General features: G+C 33.3%; 1 protein-coding gene across 1 annotated transcript; it reads left to right on the forward strand.

Annotated features, from left to right (window-relative positions):
* The first annotated feature begins 582 nt into the window (after positions 1–582).
* On the forward strand, positions 583–5,588 carry LOC148192558 (uncharacterized). Its single transcript, XM_088099527.1, has 4 exons — positions 583–971; positions 2,648–3,065; positions 3,229–4,724; positions 4,945–5,588. Exons 1-4 carry the CDS (start codon positions 594–596, stop codon positions 5,386–5,388), a joined length of 2,736 nt encoding a protein of 911 aa, XP_087955653.1. The 5' UTR covers positions 583–593; the 3' UTR covers positions 5,389–5,588.
* The last annotated feature ends 9,092 nt before the right edge of the window (positions 5,589–14,680 follow it).

The raw sequence follows: 14,680 nt of genomic DNA on the forward strand, positions 1-14,680 counted from the left end.
GTGTCTGCAAATCTGCATCAATCGCTTCAAGAATCTTGAGATTGGTGAAAATTTTTGTCGGCCAATGTGAAATTAAAAGAATCCGTTAAATGAATTTAAAAGTTGAATATCCAAATTAAAACTGAATTTAAAAATATTAATTTATCAAAATCTATAGTTTATTCTAACAAATAATGACTCTTTTAAGTTGTGGAAGTTTACTATTTCAACAATTTTGCACTTCATAGCTTTATATAAAAAAAAAATTTTGTCGAAATTTACCATAATTCAAGATATCATGAGAAAAGATATTATTTGTTTGTGAAGTTAAATTTGTAGCATATATGATAGCTAATATTCCATTTCATAGCAAACAATTACACTTTCCAAAAATAAAAATAAATGTAATTCAAGGGCGGCGTGTGTTGAAAGATAACATGGTTTCTAATTGAGACGCAAAGTTATGTTCCTCTATTGTGCTTTCTCTTTCAGGATATGTAACTTGTCTCGAGCGAAAGCAAAAGAGAAGCATTTTCCCCAACAAAAGGACTATAAAGACTAAAGCAAAAGAAAGAGATCTGGTCGGAGAGAGAAGAAGAAAGAAGTAAAGGGAAATGGTAAATCCTATCCCAAACTTTGCGAGGAACATTTGGGGCAAATGGAACATTCAGGGTGTTGTCCTTGTGAGTCTGACCATGCAAATAGTTCTCATCTTCATAGCTCCTTTCAGAAAACGCTCGAGAAATACATTGTTGGTTTCGGTGATTTGGTTCACGTACCTTGTTGCAGATGTCACTGCGGAATTCTGTGTTGGCCTCATCTCCAACAAATATGGTGATAAAGAGACGGCAGTTTCCACCATCGATGACTACTTGCGAGCCTTCTGGACACCCTTTCTGCTGCTGCACTTGGGTGGCCCTGACACCATTACTGCTTTTTCTCTCGAGGACAATGAACTTTGGCAAAGGCACATGATTGCTTTCACGGTGCAGGTAAACCTAATTTACTTGTATTTCTTAACAATATAATTAATCTATGTATTCTATCATAAAAAATCTTATCATACTATTGTCCAGGCACAATATTCAATAATATAATAATATACCCATGTCATTACCCTAAGTGTCTCTTGTATATATCTATAATATATGTATTTTTCTGAGAGAAAAAATTAATCTGTGTAGTATCTGACAAACATATATTTTCCAATCATAATACTTAAATATAATATACTGCTTTTAGATATTCCAATCCAAGCACTTTGACATTGTTGGTTTAATTTAAAAGAAAATTATATTCTACATCACCTTGTATAAATATATTTTTCTTTTACTCTTCTAATGTTTCAATCAAATTTATATATTCAATTATGTTTGACAATCCCAATTTCGTACATTGTGCAAATTTCATCATCTTTTATAAACTTACTCTATTGGAGAGGACTAGAGGTACTGTAATAAACAAGTCCACGTACAGAAAATGCACAAGGAAGGAGTGGAAATTAAGTCAACATGAATCCATGCTATTACATTTTCTTACATATCTATTAAGTTAGATATACACTACTTAAAAAAAAGCATCATCGATACTCAGTAAAAAAACACAACATAATACGAGATGCTTTGGCAATTAACTTAGAAAGATGTGTCCAAATTATGAAGATGTGAAAACAATAGTAAAAAAAGTTTGGTCTGGCTTTCGAAGAATAAAGTGTAGCCTCTCTCTTCCTTTAATTTGTCATTAAAAGAGTAGTGTGTTGGAAGTATATCTAGCATGACAAAAAATAATATTTTTATTTTTACCTTTTTTACTCTCCTGTTATTGTTAAGTTTAAAGTTGATCTCTTAAAACTCGTATTAATTTTTTATATATTATCATGTGACAGTAAGTTAGTTTTGATAGTTAGACTTTAAAAGCTTATATTTAATGTGCTTCAAAGATGAATTTAAATTTCACATCATTACATTGACATTTTACATATTGGTTTAAATTTTATTTTTATCGATAATATTCGGCCTAATTATAATTTTCTCCTGCAGTACATGGTATTACAAATTTTGTCTTTGATTTTCCACAGATATTAACTAAAAAGTTATATTAATTTCTCTAACTTTTAGTTAGTATAATAATTTGCTTAAAAAAGATATTGTTATTACAATATTAATATATTATTCCTTTAAATAATCACGATACATTACCATATCATATTTCTCAATCTTATTCCGTTATTATTGGAATATCATAAAATTTTAAAATTAAAAAGGTTTTGAAATCCGTCCTAAAGAGACATTAATTTATTCAATGAAATATATATAATGAAAAGACTTAGAATTCTTTGACACACCTAAATTTTTTATATTTATTTTATATTATCTTTTTTTATTTTTTATTTTTTATTTTTTATGAAAAAATACAAAAGTTTATATTTTTATAACTATTTTATCCTTATGTTTTGTGTCAAATGAATGTAAAAGATAATATTATTACTTATAAGAAAAATGTTTTTTTAACAATTTTTTTAATACAACCTATTTACAAGTGGTAGCTCGTGATTGATTATTTATAGAGACTAATAAAATAATAACACATGTTGTCAAAAAATTATTAAAATGCTAAGAAAAAATTGTTAACATGGTAGATATTAATATCTGACCTTTTATATTCACAGGTTTGTCTAACGGGTTACGTGTTACTGTTGACACTTCCAGAAAACACGTTATTGATCCCTACAGTCCTAGTTTTCATGGCGGGGGTCATCAAATTTGCAGAAAGAACTATTTCTCTTCAACATGCAAGTGCTGACAACTTCCGACAATCTATGATTCAAAATGCTGATCCAGGTCCCAATTATGCAAAGCTCATGGATGAGCTGAAATCAAGACAGGAAGCAGGACTTCCAGCACAAATAGTAACCATGCCAGAAATCTCAGAACAACTTTTGGTCTTTGATGAGTCAGATGATCAACATTCCAAGATACCTTCTAAAGAGGAAAATGATGAGCAAATTGATGGCAATAAACCTTACAAACAATCTCAAGAAAAAGAAACTTCCATTAGTGCCGACTCACAACCAGACACTCCCAAGAGTAAGCCATCTAAAGCTTAAGCTCAGCAACATCAACAGAATAGTATTCATTGTTATAATATTATTTAGCTTAATTATGTTTACACTCCACGAAATTTGGACTGAGTTGCTTTTCGTTTTTCCAAATTTATTTTGAAAATAACCACTTTCAAACTTTGATTTAGATCTCCCTCGTGAAGTGGGAGATTCTTCAACTGAGAGGGATGTTGACGAAAAGCTATCGGATTTGCAAGTAATGAAGGATGCTTATGACTACTTCAACAAATTCAAAGGGCTGGTTGTTGACATGACCTTCAGCTTCCAGGAGCGCAATGAGAGTCGCACTTATTTGCTAAAAAGAACAGCAGTGGATGCTTTGAGAGTGATAGAGGTTGAACTCAACTTCATCTACCAAGCTTTCTACACCAAGACAACCATCATAGAGAGTTGGGTAGGGCTTTTCTTTCGATTTCTGTCCATTGCTTCAGTCGTAGCAGCTTTGGTTGTTTTCATTTTTGACGAAAAGAGGGGTTGCGAACCCTTTGATGTTACAGTCACCTACATATTGTTGTATGGTGCTGTATCCTTGGAAGTCGTGTCCATTTTCATGTTCATTTTCTCTGACTACTCATTTGCAATATTGTACTCGTACGGCTCTCAGAAAATCAGTGATTCTCATAGTGGCACTAGAGTTGGCACGGTAGCAACCAAACTAGCCACCACTCTCAGTTGGGTCCTGAAGCTTAAGAAACCCAAATGGTCAAAACACAAGGATAACAAGCCAAAATGGTTAAAAAATGAGGAATACGAAGTTTTGAAAAGATTCGTACTGTTTCGTAGATGGTCTGAAACCATCTCGGCATTCAACTTGATATCACGTTCCTTAGACAAGAAGATTGAATGGTTGGATTGGGTGATTAGAAAAATTGGAGTCAAAGAGTTTGTGGAAAAATGGATATATGAGAAAAAGAGGCCATTGCTTCAGAAACTTTGGATTTTTATATTTAACGAGTTGAAAAGAAAATCTGGGGAAGCAAAAGATGTTAAAAGTATTCAAAGAATATGTTCCTCTAGAGGTGAGTGGGTTATCAAGGAAGGTGATCTATCACCAGATGATCTGAACAAGTTGATGCCTTATGTGGAACGCAACGATGTCACTTTTGATGAGTGCCTAATTCTGTGGCACATTGCCACTGACCTCTTGTTCTATGTAGAAGGTCAGCCAAACGAAACGGATGAGCAGATAAAGAAAAAAATTGATGCTCCTGATCTGGAGAAAGGAAACCATGATGATGGTGAAGATGGTGATAAAGAGGGGCAAAACAAAACGGATGAGAAGAAAAAGAAAGAAAATAATGCTCATGATCTCAAGCAAGAAAATCATGGTGATTGTGAATATGGTGATATTGAACTGCGGCATTTTAGTAAGCTTTTGTCGGATTACATGTTGTACCTCTTGATCATGCAACCTACCATGATGTCTTCTATTAGGGGAATTGGGCAGAAAAGATTCCTAGAGACGTGTCAAGATACCTACAAAGAGGCCACTAACTTCTTTAACAAGAGGAAAAGTATTGCTGCTGAAGAAAAAAAAATGAGAGAGGGAGAAGAAGAAAAGAAAATGAGAGAGGGAGAAGATAAAAGAAACAAGCTTGGAGAATTCATTCAGTTCATCAAAAGGGTAATATATAATACCCTCTCAAATTATACATACACACCCCAATTACTTCAAATGCTCTCAATTTAACACCATTGTTAAAACTAAAAACTAGGCTATCACTCTTCCTAGATTTCATAATAAACACACACATATATAGTTCAAAATTTTATAAGCACTAATTATGTTTTAAAATATCAATCATGTTAAATCATTCATTATATTTATAACTTTTTCTGCCTAGGGGTTAAGTGGCACTCGCTGTGGTCAAATTATTTTCAAAGAAAAAGAAGAGGATGAAGATACAGAAATTGAAATGACAATCGCGGAACTACAAAGTGTGTCTGGGGAATATGAACCCTCTGCTGTGAAGGGAGATAGGAGCAACTCTTTGTTATTTGATGCGTGTAAATTGGCGAGTGTTATAAGACGTTTAGATGGGACGAACAAATGGAGACTGATGGCACAAGTATGGGTGGAATTATTATCATATGCAGCAGTAAATTGCATACCAATCACTCATGTCCAACAACTTAGTAATGGTGGAGAATTCATTTCCATTCTTTGGCTATTGATGACTCATTTAGGCCTAGCCAAGCAGTTTCAAATCAAGGAAGGCCATGCAAGGGCAAAATTGGTCGTAAGTGAAGAATATGAGGAGAAAACAAATGAGGGCAAAAGTAGCTAAAAATAACTTCAGTATAACTTGTTGCTTCTTTTTTCTTGTTAAGACTAGAAGATGTAGAGCGCTTGTTTATTTTCTGTGTTGGCGGTATCATATGTTTTTTTTTCTTTGAATTACGTAGTCATATTTGGTAAATAAATAATAGAAGGAATGATATTGTATAACTACAATTTCTAAAGTAAAATTTGTAATATAAAACTGTTCCGGTTTCATAATAATTGAGTTATTCTGTTGTACATATTTTTTCTCATAAATATTGTTTTTTACAACTTGTTTAGAGTAATTTTATATGTTAGACGCAAAAAAATATATATATTAAGAACGCATATTAAATCAATTATGAAATCAATTTAATATATGTGGATGTAATCTCTTACATCTTAGATAATTGTAGAATTGATTTAATACATTTATCTGATCTTATATTTTTAATCGAAAAGGACAAAACAACATTTTTAAAGTGTTGAGACCGGGGAAAACTCCTGCTGCAACCACTCGGGAACACTCATCTTCTATTGATCGGTCCTTCTCATTTTCACCTTCCTTCCTGGCTCTTGCTCTCTCAATCTCAAAATGGGGTGACCTGCAGAAAGCACTCCGACGCTCAAGTTAGAATTTGTTCTTGCAAGTCTATCGAATTTTAGTAAAAACAGAGAGTTTACCTTCTCAGTCAACTGTTATTTATATGGTTTCAGAGAATATTGTCCATTAATTTATCTCTTAATGGCGTTTAATTCTCACCTTAACTACTTGACAATGACCGTTAGCTCATTGATTACGCATTCATGAACATTCAAACGCTGTCTCCAGCAAACGACTAGAGAGGCCCGATCGGACAGATTGGACTCGTTCCCACATACTCGGTATTATCTAAACACGCCCGGTCGGTCAATCCCGGTCAATCCTACTTGGTAGTAACATAAAGGATTATATTATATTGGTTAATACCATAACGGATCTAATATTTGTATCTATTTTAACAAAAAAATCGAACATATTAGATTGGTTATGATCGTAACCGATCTAATATGTCATGCATTAGATTGGTTAATGACATAACCAATCTACTATTTGCTGAAAAGTTTTGTTTTCAATTACAATAAACTCAAACATGTTACATTCAAAATAAAACAATGTCAATGATACCAATAACCAAATGACAATATTATTTATTGGACAAATAATCATCATTTGTCAATGATACCTATTAAACAAGAAATTTAATTAGTGATTTGAAATTAATTACATGATAGCTAGAGTGTGAGTTTCATGTAACATCCTAATTTAAGATACCATTAATAAAGTGTAAACCTTCTAACATGTGGAAAATGTGAATTAATTAACTAAACCTTTTCAAAGTAGTTATATCAATAAAAGAAATAAAATCATATTTATTGAATAAAAATAAATCAAAGTCTCCTTCCAAGTAAAACTACGAAAAAAAAATTATATTTTGACATAACAAAATTGCTCATCAATTAGAACATATGAAGAATCATTTGCTCTCATATAACAATAGGAGTTATACAATCATCACACAACAGAATAAACATTATAACAACTCCATATCACAATAACATAATTTATCAAGTAAATTTTATGCTCCTACCATTCTAAACAAGATTAAATAAAACTATCCAAACTATTCTTTCCAATCCATACTTCAACTCAAGCAACCCATGCTAACACCATTAATCATTATAAACCTATGTCATCTTTCATACTCTAGTACACAAAACTTGTTCGCCAAAACAAGGTTTTTCCTATTCACTAAAATAGGACTTTCTTGTTCACCACAACAGGACCCACTCACTACAGTAGGACTTTTCTCGAGTCATCCACCAATAGTACGTAAGAAGACATAGGCTCCCCAATCATATTGTCATATTGCAATCAACACAACAACATGGCATTCCACATAATCATCATGGACGTAAATCACAACACCTCAAACATCAAATCATAAGTTTGAGCAACACCACAACAAAACACATAACTCGACAATACCAGAACATACCCAAATTCACCTAGACAACCCCGACAATGCATGAAAAACATTATATCAATCAAATTAAGCACACTAAATGACTTGAAACATGTAAAAAACACCATTTTACTTCATACACTACTAAAACAAAGGATTTTAACTCGCGTATTTGACATCAGTTTAGTTGTAACCGAAGCAAAAAATGGTGTGGTGACATTTTTGTAACTATCGCAAATGTATATGCCTCGGTTCAGAAAGAACTGATGCCTAAAACTGGCATAGTGACATTTTTGTAATTATCACAAACGTTTATTATCAATTGTTTAGAGAATCGAGGTATAAAATAACTGAATTTTTTTAGAGGGTTTAGGCAATGGTTCTTTATAGAACCAAGGTCATAGACCCTTATTGCCTTGGTTAAAAAAATAATCGAGGTAATAACACGTATTTTGGGTTAAAATTCACGAACAAAGGCATTTTTAGGCAGAAGCTTTTTTGTACGTGGTGTTGCGCCGCTGTCTCTGTTCTTCCATTTTCGCAGCCATCATCGTCAACTTTTCTTGCATTTTTTCTTTCAGTTTACGTTGATTAAGTGCTTAGGTATGATTTTCTTTTGTTTTGACTAATTGATTTTGTGTAGAGGTGCTCTTCAGCTCTTCGAATAAATGCTTTTGGAATGTTCCATTTCAGTTCGTTTCAGCCCCAAACTCACCTTCAAGGTTAGTTTCATTTTAGGTTTTTCATGTTTTCGTTTGGTAGATTATTCTGCATACATCATACACATCAAAACATAAGTATAGGTTTTTCTCAGCTTTGCAATTAATATTATCTACACATTTATATTGTAATTAATTTATTAATTTGATTTATGTTACTGGTTTGATTTAGAACCCAGTAAGTTATACATATTATACTATTTGCCAAAGAAATTAATTTTAATGTTTGAATACTAAATTAGAAATTAATGTGATTAAATAATTGATTAATTATTGATCAAATGTTTGAACACACCTTATGATGACTATTTGCAACTTTTTTCCTCTTTTATTGTTCGAACTTTGTTGATTATGGGGGTATATTAAATTCATCATCTTGTTTTTTACTGTAACTTTTGTTGATTACCTTCAAAAGTGGTCTTCTTGCTCTGTGCATGTTTCTGATATGAAATTTCTGTCTCTGCAGTGAATTTGAATTCAATGCAACAGCTATAAATTTGTTTCCAGCTGATATACCTACCAAAGTACGTATATGAATCTCCAGTATATATTTATATATATTTTTTCGATAAGCTCTATTATATATCTGTATAGCACTCCTTGTAATCAAATAACACAACTGTCTTTTTCCTCTAGTATTTTTGTTCCTCAATCCTTCCATAGTATCTAAACATGCTTGTTGCTGCCACTGCTTATATTACTGTTTCTATGATGGAATGAATACTACATTAGAATTTTTTTTTCCTGATAAAGAACAAGCTAAGGAGTTAATATAAGTTCAGCTCATCATCTCTTTCTTTTCACGTTTGAAAGGAAATTGAGTTGTTGTTGTCCTGTGATCAAATTTATTTTCTGTGGTCAAAATGGAAAAATAAAGGATAATGTTTTCCTCTTTGTTTGGTTCACTTTTTTTTCAGAATACTAGAGTTCTAAAAACAAAGTAAAAGTTGTTTTGCAGCTTTGTTTCTCCATACAACATTGCTTCAATTATTTTTAAATGAGAGAAAAAAGGAGGCTAGAATGTGCAACTTATTTCTAAAAACTACTTCAGTCAGTTTTCCTTTTCTTGTCTAAAACCCACTTTATCCCTGCCTTTGTTTTATCATCAGCTCCGGAAGAGTTTTTCACCATTTTTTTAAGTAGAAGAAAAACTAGGAAAAAAGCTGAGTCAAGCAATACTAGTAAGGTCTTGTCTGCTGTCATTATTTCAAGTGATAGAACTTATTCCCGTCACATTTGTGTAATGCATAATTCTAGCTATGTTTCCTTTAATTCCTAAGCAACTTAATTGTTACTTGTCAGTAAATAACCTAATTTGCACCAGCTATTCTCTTTGACTGATGAAAAAAATAATGGAAGAATTGGTTTTTTATGGTATATGATTTGTTACTTTTGTTTCTTTTGCATAGGTTTGACATACTTATACATTAACTTGGATTATTGTCTTCAATGATAAAATTCACTGTGTTGCAGAAACTTGACAATGAGGTGGAAGGAAATACATTCAAAAACAGTGACTTTGACGAAGTCTGAGTATCAGCTTGATCCGTTGTCGTTGCCAAGTACTCCAATTCTGTTTGTGAATATTTGTATAGATAAATTAGTTACAAAAATGTAATGTTCTCATTCTTTTGTGTTCATAAATTTTGAGTGTAATTGTTCACTCCTGAAGATGAAAGTGGTTTAAGATATCCATGTAATGAATAAATGAACAAATAAATTGTTTTTTTCTCTATTGTATGTTACATACGGATTTATCCGTATGTAAAAATTTTTTTTTTTTTTTATATATTATATACAGATATTATATACGAATTCATCCGTATATAACTTATATACAGATTTATCCGTATATAAATTATATACGGATTTATCCGTATATAATTTATATACAGATTTATCCGTATGTAATTTAGCTACGATGATTTTATATACGGATTTTTTTCCGTATATAAGTTGTATGTAACCAAGTGTTATATACGGATTTTGGGTCTTTTATACGGATTTTGGTTGTATGTAATTCAACTTTTTCTTGTAGTGATATTTCATAAACTCTAGCTAGGAACAAAGCATAGGGAAAGAAAAAAAGTCCTCTACAAAGTCGAATCAGAAAAGGAGAAAACGAAAATCCAAAATGGAACCCCAAGATCCCCCAAACAAAACCCTAAGCCAACGCCATGCACTACCACGAAAACGTCCACTAACTAAGACCCTCTCTACTGTAAAGATGCTAGTAAACGAACCCATACATCGTGGAGATGAGTCGTGTCTGAGCCACCAGACCTAGCCTCTCTCCCTACGAAACGAACCAGAATGGGAAGAAGAAGAAGAAAGAAACTTTGCAAGATCGAAACAACAACGGAGATGAAGGACAAGAAAGGTGTCTCCCTCTTATGCCGAAAACGAACTCAAATCGAAACGGAGAAAACGAAGGCCTCCTCCTTGCCATGCTTATTGCACAAAGAAGAACCAACCCAAAATGGGTTTGATCGAGAGAAAATAAAAACAAGCCAAGGATTTTCAAAAACCAAAAGCTGAGAAAAGAAAATCTGAATTCCTAAAAGCGTGAGTCATCCATTTGAAAGTTAATTTAGATTCAATCCTATGTATCAAATTAAGATTTTGGAGTTAATTAAGAATTGCTAAACATTTAGTGACTTCTAATTACTTAACATGTCACCATGCATACAACTTAAAAATAACACGTTACCACTATCTTCTGCCATACCATCAATCCATTAATTCTGTTTTTTTAACGAAAGAAACGTCGTTGACACAAAATTTACTAAGGACCAAGTGGACAATTTTTTAAAACAAGGGACCTAATGACACAACCCAGCAAAACTGGGGACAAAATAGGATATTAAGCCTAAGAAAAATGTTAACTCCCCTTACCTCTAATCTAAGCAAAACCCTTCACTAGTACAGTAAAGGAAAACGACAACAGTTATTTTTGCCTATCTGCACCGGTTCTGTAACCGAGGTATATACAGGCGAGGCAAAAAGTTGCCTCAGTTCTGAACCGAGACAAAAAAGTGTATGTTTTTGCCTCGGTTCAAATGAAACTGAGGCAGTAAAGAGTGTTCATTTTTCTACTCTTTTTTTTTCGCCAGACTTTTGACCTCGATTACAGATGAACCGAGGTAGTAAAGGAGAATCTTATGCCTCAGTTTGGAGTTGAACCGAGGCAATAGAAACTGTAAAAATATTAAAACTAATATTTTATTGAAAAGCATCACATATTTTCAAAATTTTACTTTTAACACTCTCTAGAATAAAAGACGACAAATACATTTTAATGAACCCGTAAAACAGGGAGGCTATGACTGTATGGACCAAAAAGCTAAGAAGATAGAAGTGGTAGCAATACAAGAGTACATTTCCATAATAAAAAAAAAGTAATTATATATACAATTATGTCAAAGCAGGTTCATCCCTGTTTAAGACTTAGATTTCACAATTTAAACCTCCTCCGACGAAAGATCAAGAACAAAATGATCAACCACAGCCCTATTTGAGAAACATGTTTCCCCTAGTAGCACGAAATAAAATTCTTTCGAAAGGAACTGATTTTTCCCTTGAAACAACTCCACTGATAAACTCTAACTTAATTTGCTTTGTTGATGTCTCCTCCTAACCATAAATTTACCAAGTGTGAGAAAGAGAACAAATCTGTAAAGTAACAAATACAAAATACAAAGCTTGGGAAGTTTTGGGCGTTTTTACTTGAGGATATTAACAATAGTGGGATTGATGGAAGTGATGCAGAAAAGGCGATATGGTGGGAACAAGAACGGAAAGTGTTTCGTGGAAGGGCAGAGGCATTCATTCCAAAATGCATCAAGTACAAGGTATGAATGATATTATCATGAAAATATAAGCACTATTCACACAAATGACAAATATCTACCTAACGATACCTACCTAACGATGTACTAGCACTAGTACAGATTAACGAATAGGCACCGGTTATTTTCATTCATCAACATCGGTTTAAGAACCGAAGCGTACTTAGGCGAGATAAAAAGTATACGCCTCGGTTCTCTTTACTCGAAACGGTAACTAGAATTCAACTCGGTTAAATGAACCGAGGCAGTATCAGTACTTTCAGTGGTGGTCAGATGGTATCCTTATCGATCCGTTCAGGTAGGGTTCTCTTTCGGGGGAGACTCATTCAGGTAGGGTTCTCTTTCCCATTTTTTTTGTCATCCATTTTTTTTGTCATCCAAGAGTCTAAAAAATCTGCAGAACACCAACAAAGCCTCTTCTAGAAAAATCTACAGAATAAGTAAAGATTGGAAAAGGGAAGACCATGGCGGGATGTGAGTCTCCATGTGCGAACACTGAACGGAAAGCCCTAAATCAAAATCGCGCCTCCACCTACAACCACAATCAGACCTGCAGAAACCAGATTTAACAGCATATAATCATCACACAGGGATCCAATTCAGAAATCGCGCCTCTGGAAGCAACGCGAACTGCATCAACCCTAATCGCACACGACGGCGGCATGCTTTAGGGATTCTGGTGACGGTGGCGCGATTAAGGGTTTTTGTCGGTGATGGTGATGGAAGAAGAAGAAGGAAGGGAAACAAAAGAAAATGGGAGGAAAGAGAGGAGCGGCGCAACTTCTATCTCTGTTTGCGAAATTTAACCCTAAACACATGTTATTACCTCGGTTATTTTTTTAACCGAGGCAATAAGGGTCTACGGCCTCGGTTCTATAAAGAACCGATGCCTAAACGCTCTCAAAAAAATAAAAAATAATTACAAAAATGCCACCGCACCAGTTTTAGGCATCGGTTCTTTTTGAACCGAGGCATATACCTTTGCATGATAATTACAAAAATGCCACCGCACCAGTTTTAGGCATCGGTTCTTTTTGAACCGAGGCATATACCTTGCTCGATAATTACAAAAATGCCACCGCACCAGTTTTAGGCATCAGTTCTTTTTGAACCGAGGCATATACCTTGCGCGATAATTACAAAATTGTCACCGCACCAGTTTTAGGCATCGGTTCTTTTTGAACCGAGGCATATACCTTGCGCGATAATTACAAAAATGCCACCGCACCAGTTTTAGGCATCGGTTCTTTTTGAACCGAGGCATATTCATTTGTGATATCTACAAAAATGCCACCGCGCCATTTTTTACTTCGGTTACAACTTAACCGATGTCAAATGCGCGAGTTAAAATCTTGTTTTTTTACTAGTGTAGGAGGATAATCATATATATATATATATATATATATATAAAAGTGTGTGTGTTTTTTCCTGTCTTAGAAAATCATGCAGCATTGAAAAGGCTCCAACAAATTAGTATGCATAAGAAAACAATTACATTTGCTTCTCCTAAAAATGTTTCTAAAATGGTTTTAGAAAGGCTATTTCAGTGGATCAATGACAACTCGAGGGAGTTTCATAATATATACATTTTCTATTCCCTGCATGTGGAATGAATCCAAGAAGAAATTACGGAAGATCAAGGTCCCTGCCATGCCATGTTTCTTTTGAGGAATAATTCTCTTTGTCAATCTATTTCACAAACCTTTCAACTTTACTGAGATGTGCTTTCGAGTTGTTAACAGGGCATCAAAAGATGAGCTATTATCTTCAGCGCTTGTGAGGTGTGGGAAGATCTACTTTTGGAAGTGCCAATTTCAGAATATCTAACTAATAATATGCTAGATTATAAGAACAACCATAAACCCAGTAAGGATTGTACCTCCATTTTCTTCATCTCCATTTCAGCTTTTCTAATCTGGTGATTTTCCCAGGCTTGAATCTTCACCTCTAATTCACGCTTGAACCTAAATAAAGGTTTAACAAACAAACTTTGTTAACAGTCAACATTGGAATAAGATAAACCCTCACATTGGAATAAACCCTCAACATCTCCACCATTGATTTAGATCCGTGTACAAAGAGACTGAGTTTGTATTTGATATTTCATATGCTAAGTATAATGAAATTTTCATATCAAATCTAGTAAGACCCGCAAGTTACTCTTTCTACCTTTCCGTTGGACCCACCTCAGAGATTTCCAAATCTGTTAGGTATATAAAAAAGAAAAATCTACCATAAATATTCAACATGCTACATAAGAGAAAAAAAATTATATATTATAGATTATACATTTGATAAAGAAGAAAGATAAAAAAGTAACCAGTGTTGAATATATATATATATATATATATATATATATATATGTCATCTTTAATGAAACAGTCATGTATCCGTAAAAAGGAAAAAAAAAAGTCATGGCTACTGTCAAAATCCAGTAGTATAAGAAATGTGCGATTATCTTTGATTGAATAGTTATCTCAATACTACGAGCAAATCAATACATCATTGGCCAAATATCAATATTACACATGCACTTACCAACACAACATTTAGAGCAGGCTACTCCAAGATGGGGTTATATCAAATTAAATAATTGTATAAAATTCCTCATCAGTTAATAAAAGTGATAAATATTGCTCTTAGACACATTGGACCGTCAAAAGTGATAAAACAATAGAAGTTTTAAAACACTTTACTTTACGAATCATCGAAGAAGATAAAGCTAATGCCTCATATCGAAGTTT

This window comes from Vigna umbellata, chromosome 9 (assembly GCF_029865625.1).
Source record: "Vigna umbellata cultivar VRB3 chromosome 9, Vumbellata_1.0, whole genome shotgun sequence".
NCBI classification, from domain to species: Eukaryota; Viridiplantae; Streptophyta; class Magnoliopsida; order Fabales; family Fabaceae; genus Vigna; species Vigna umbellata.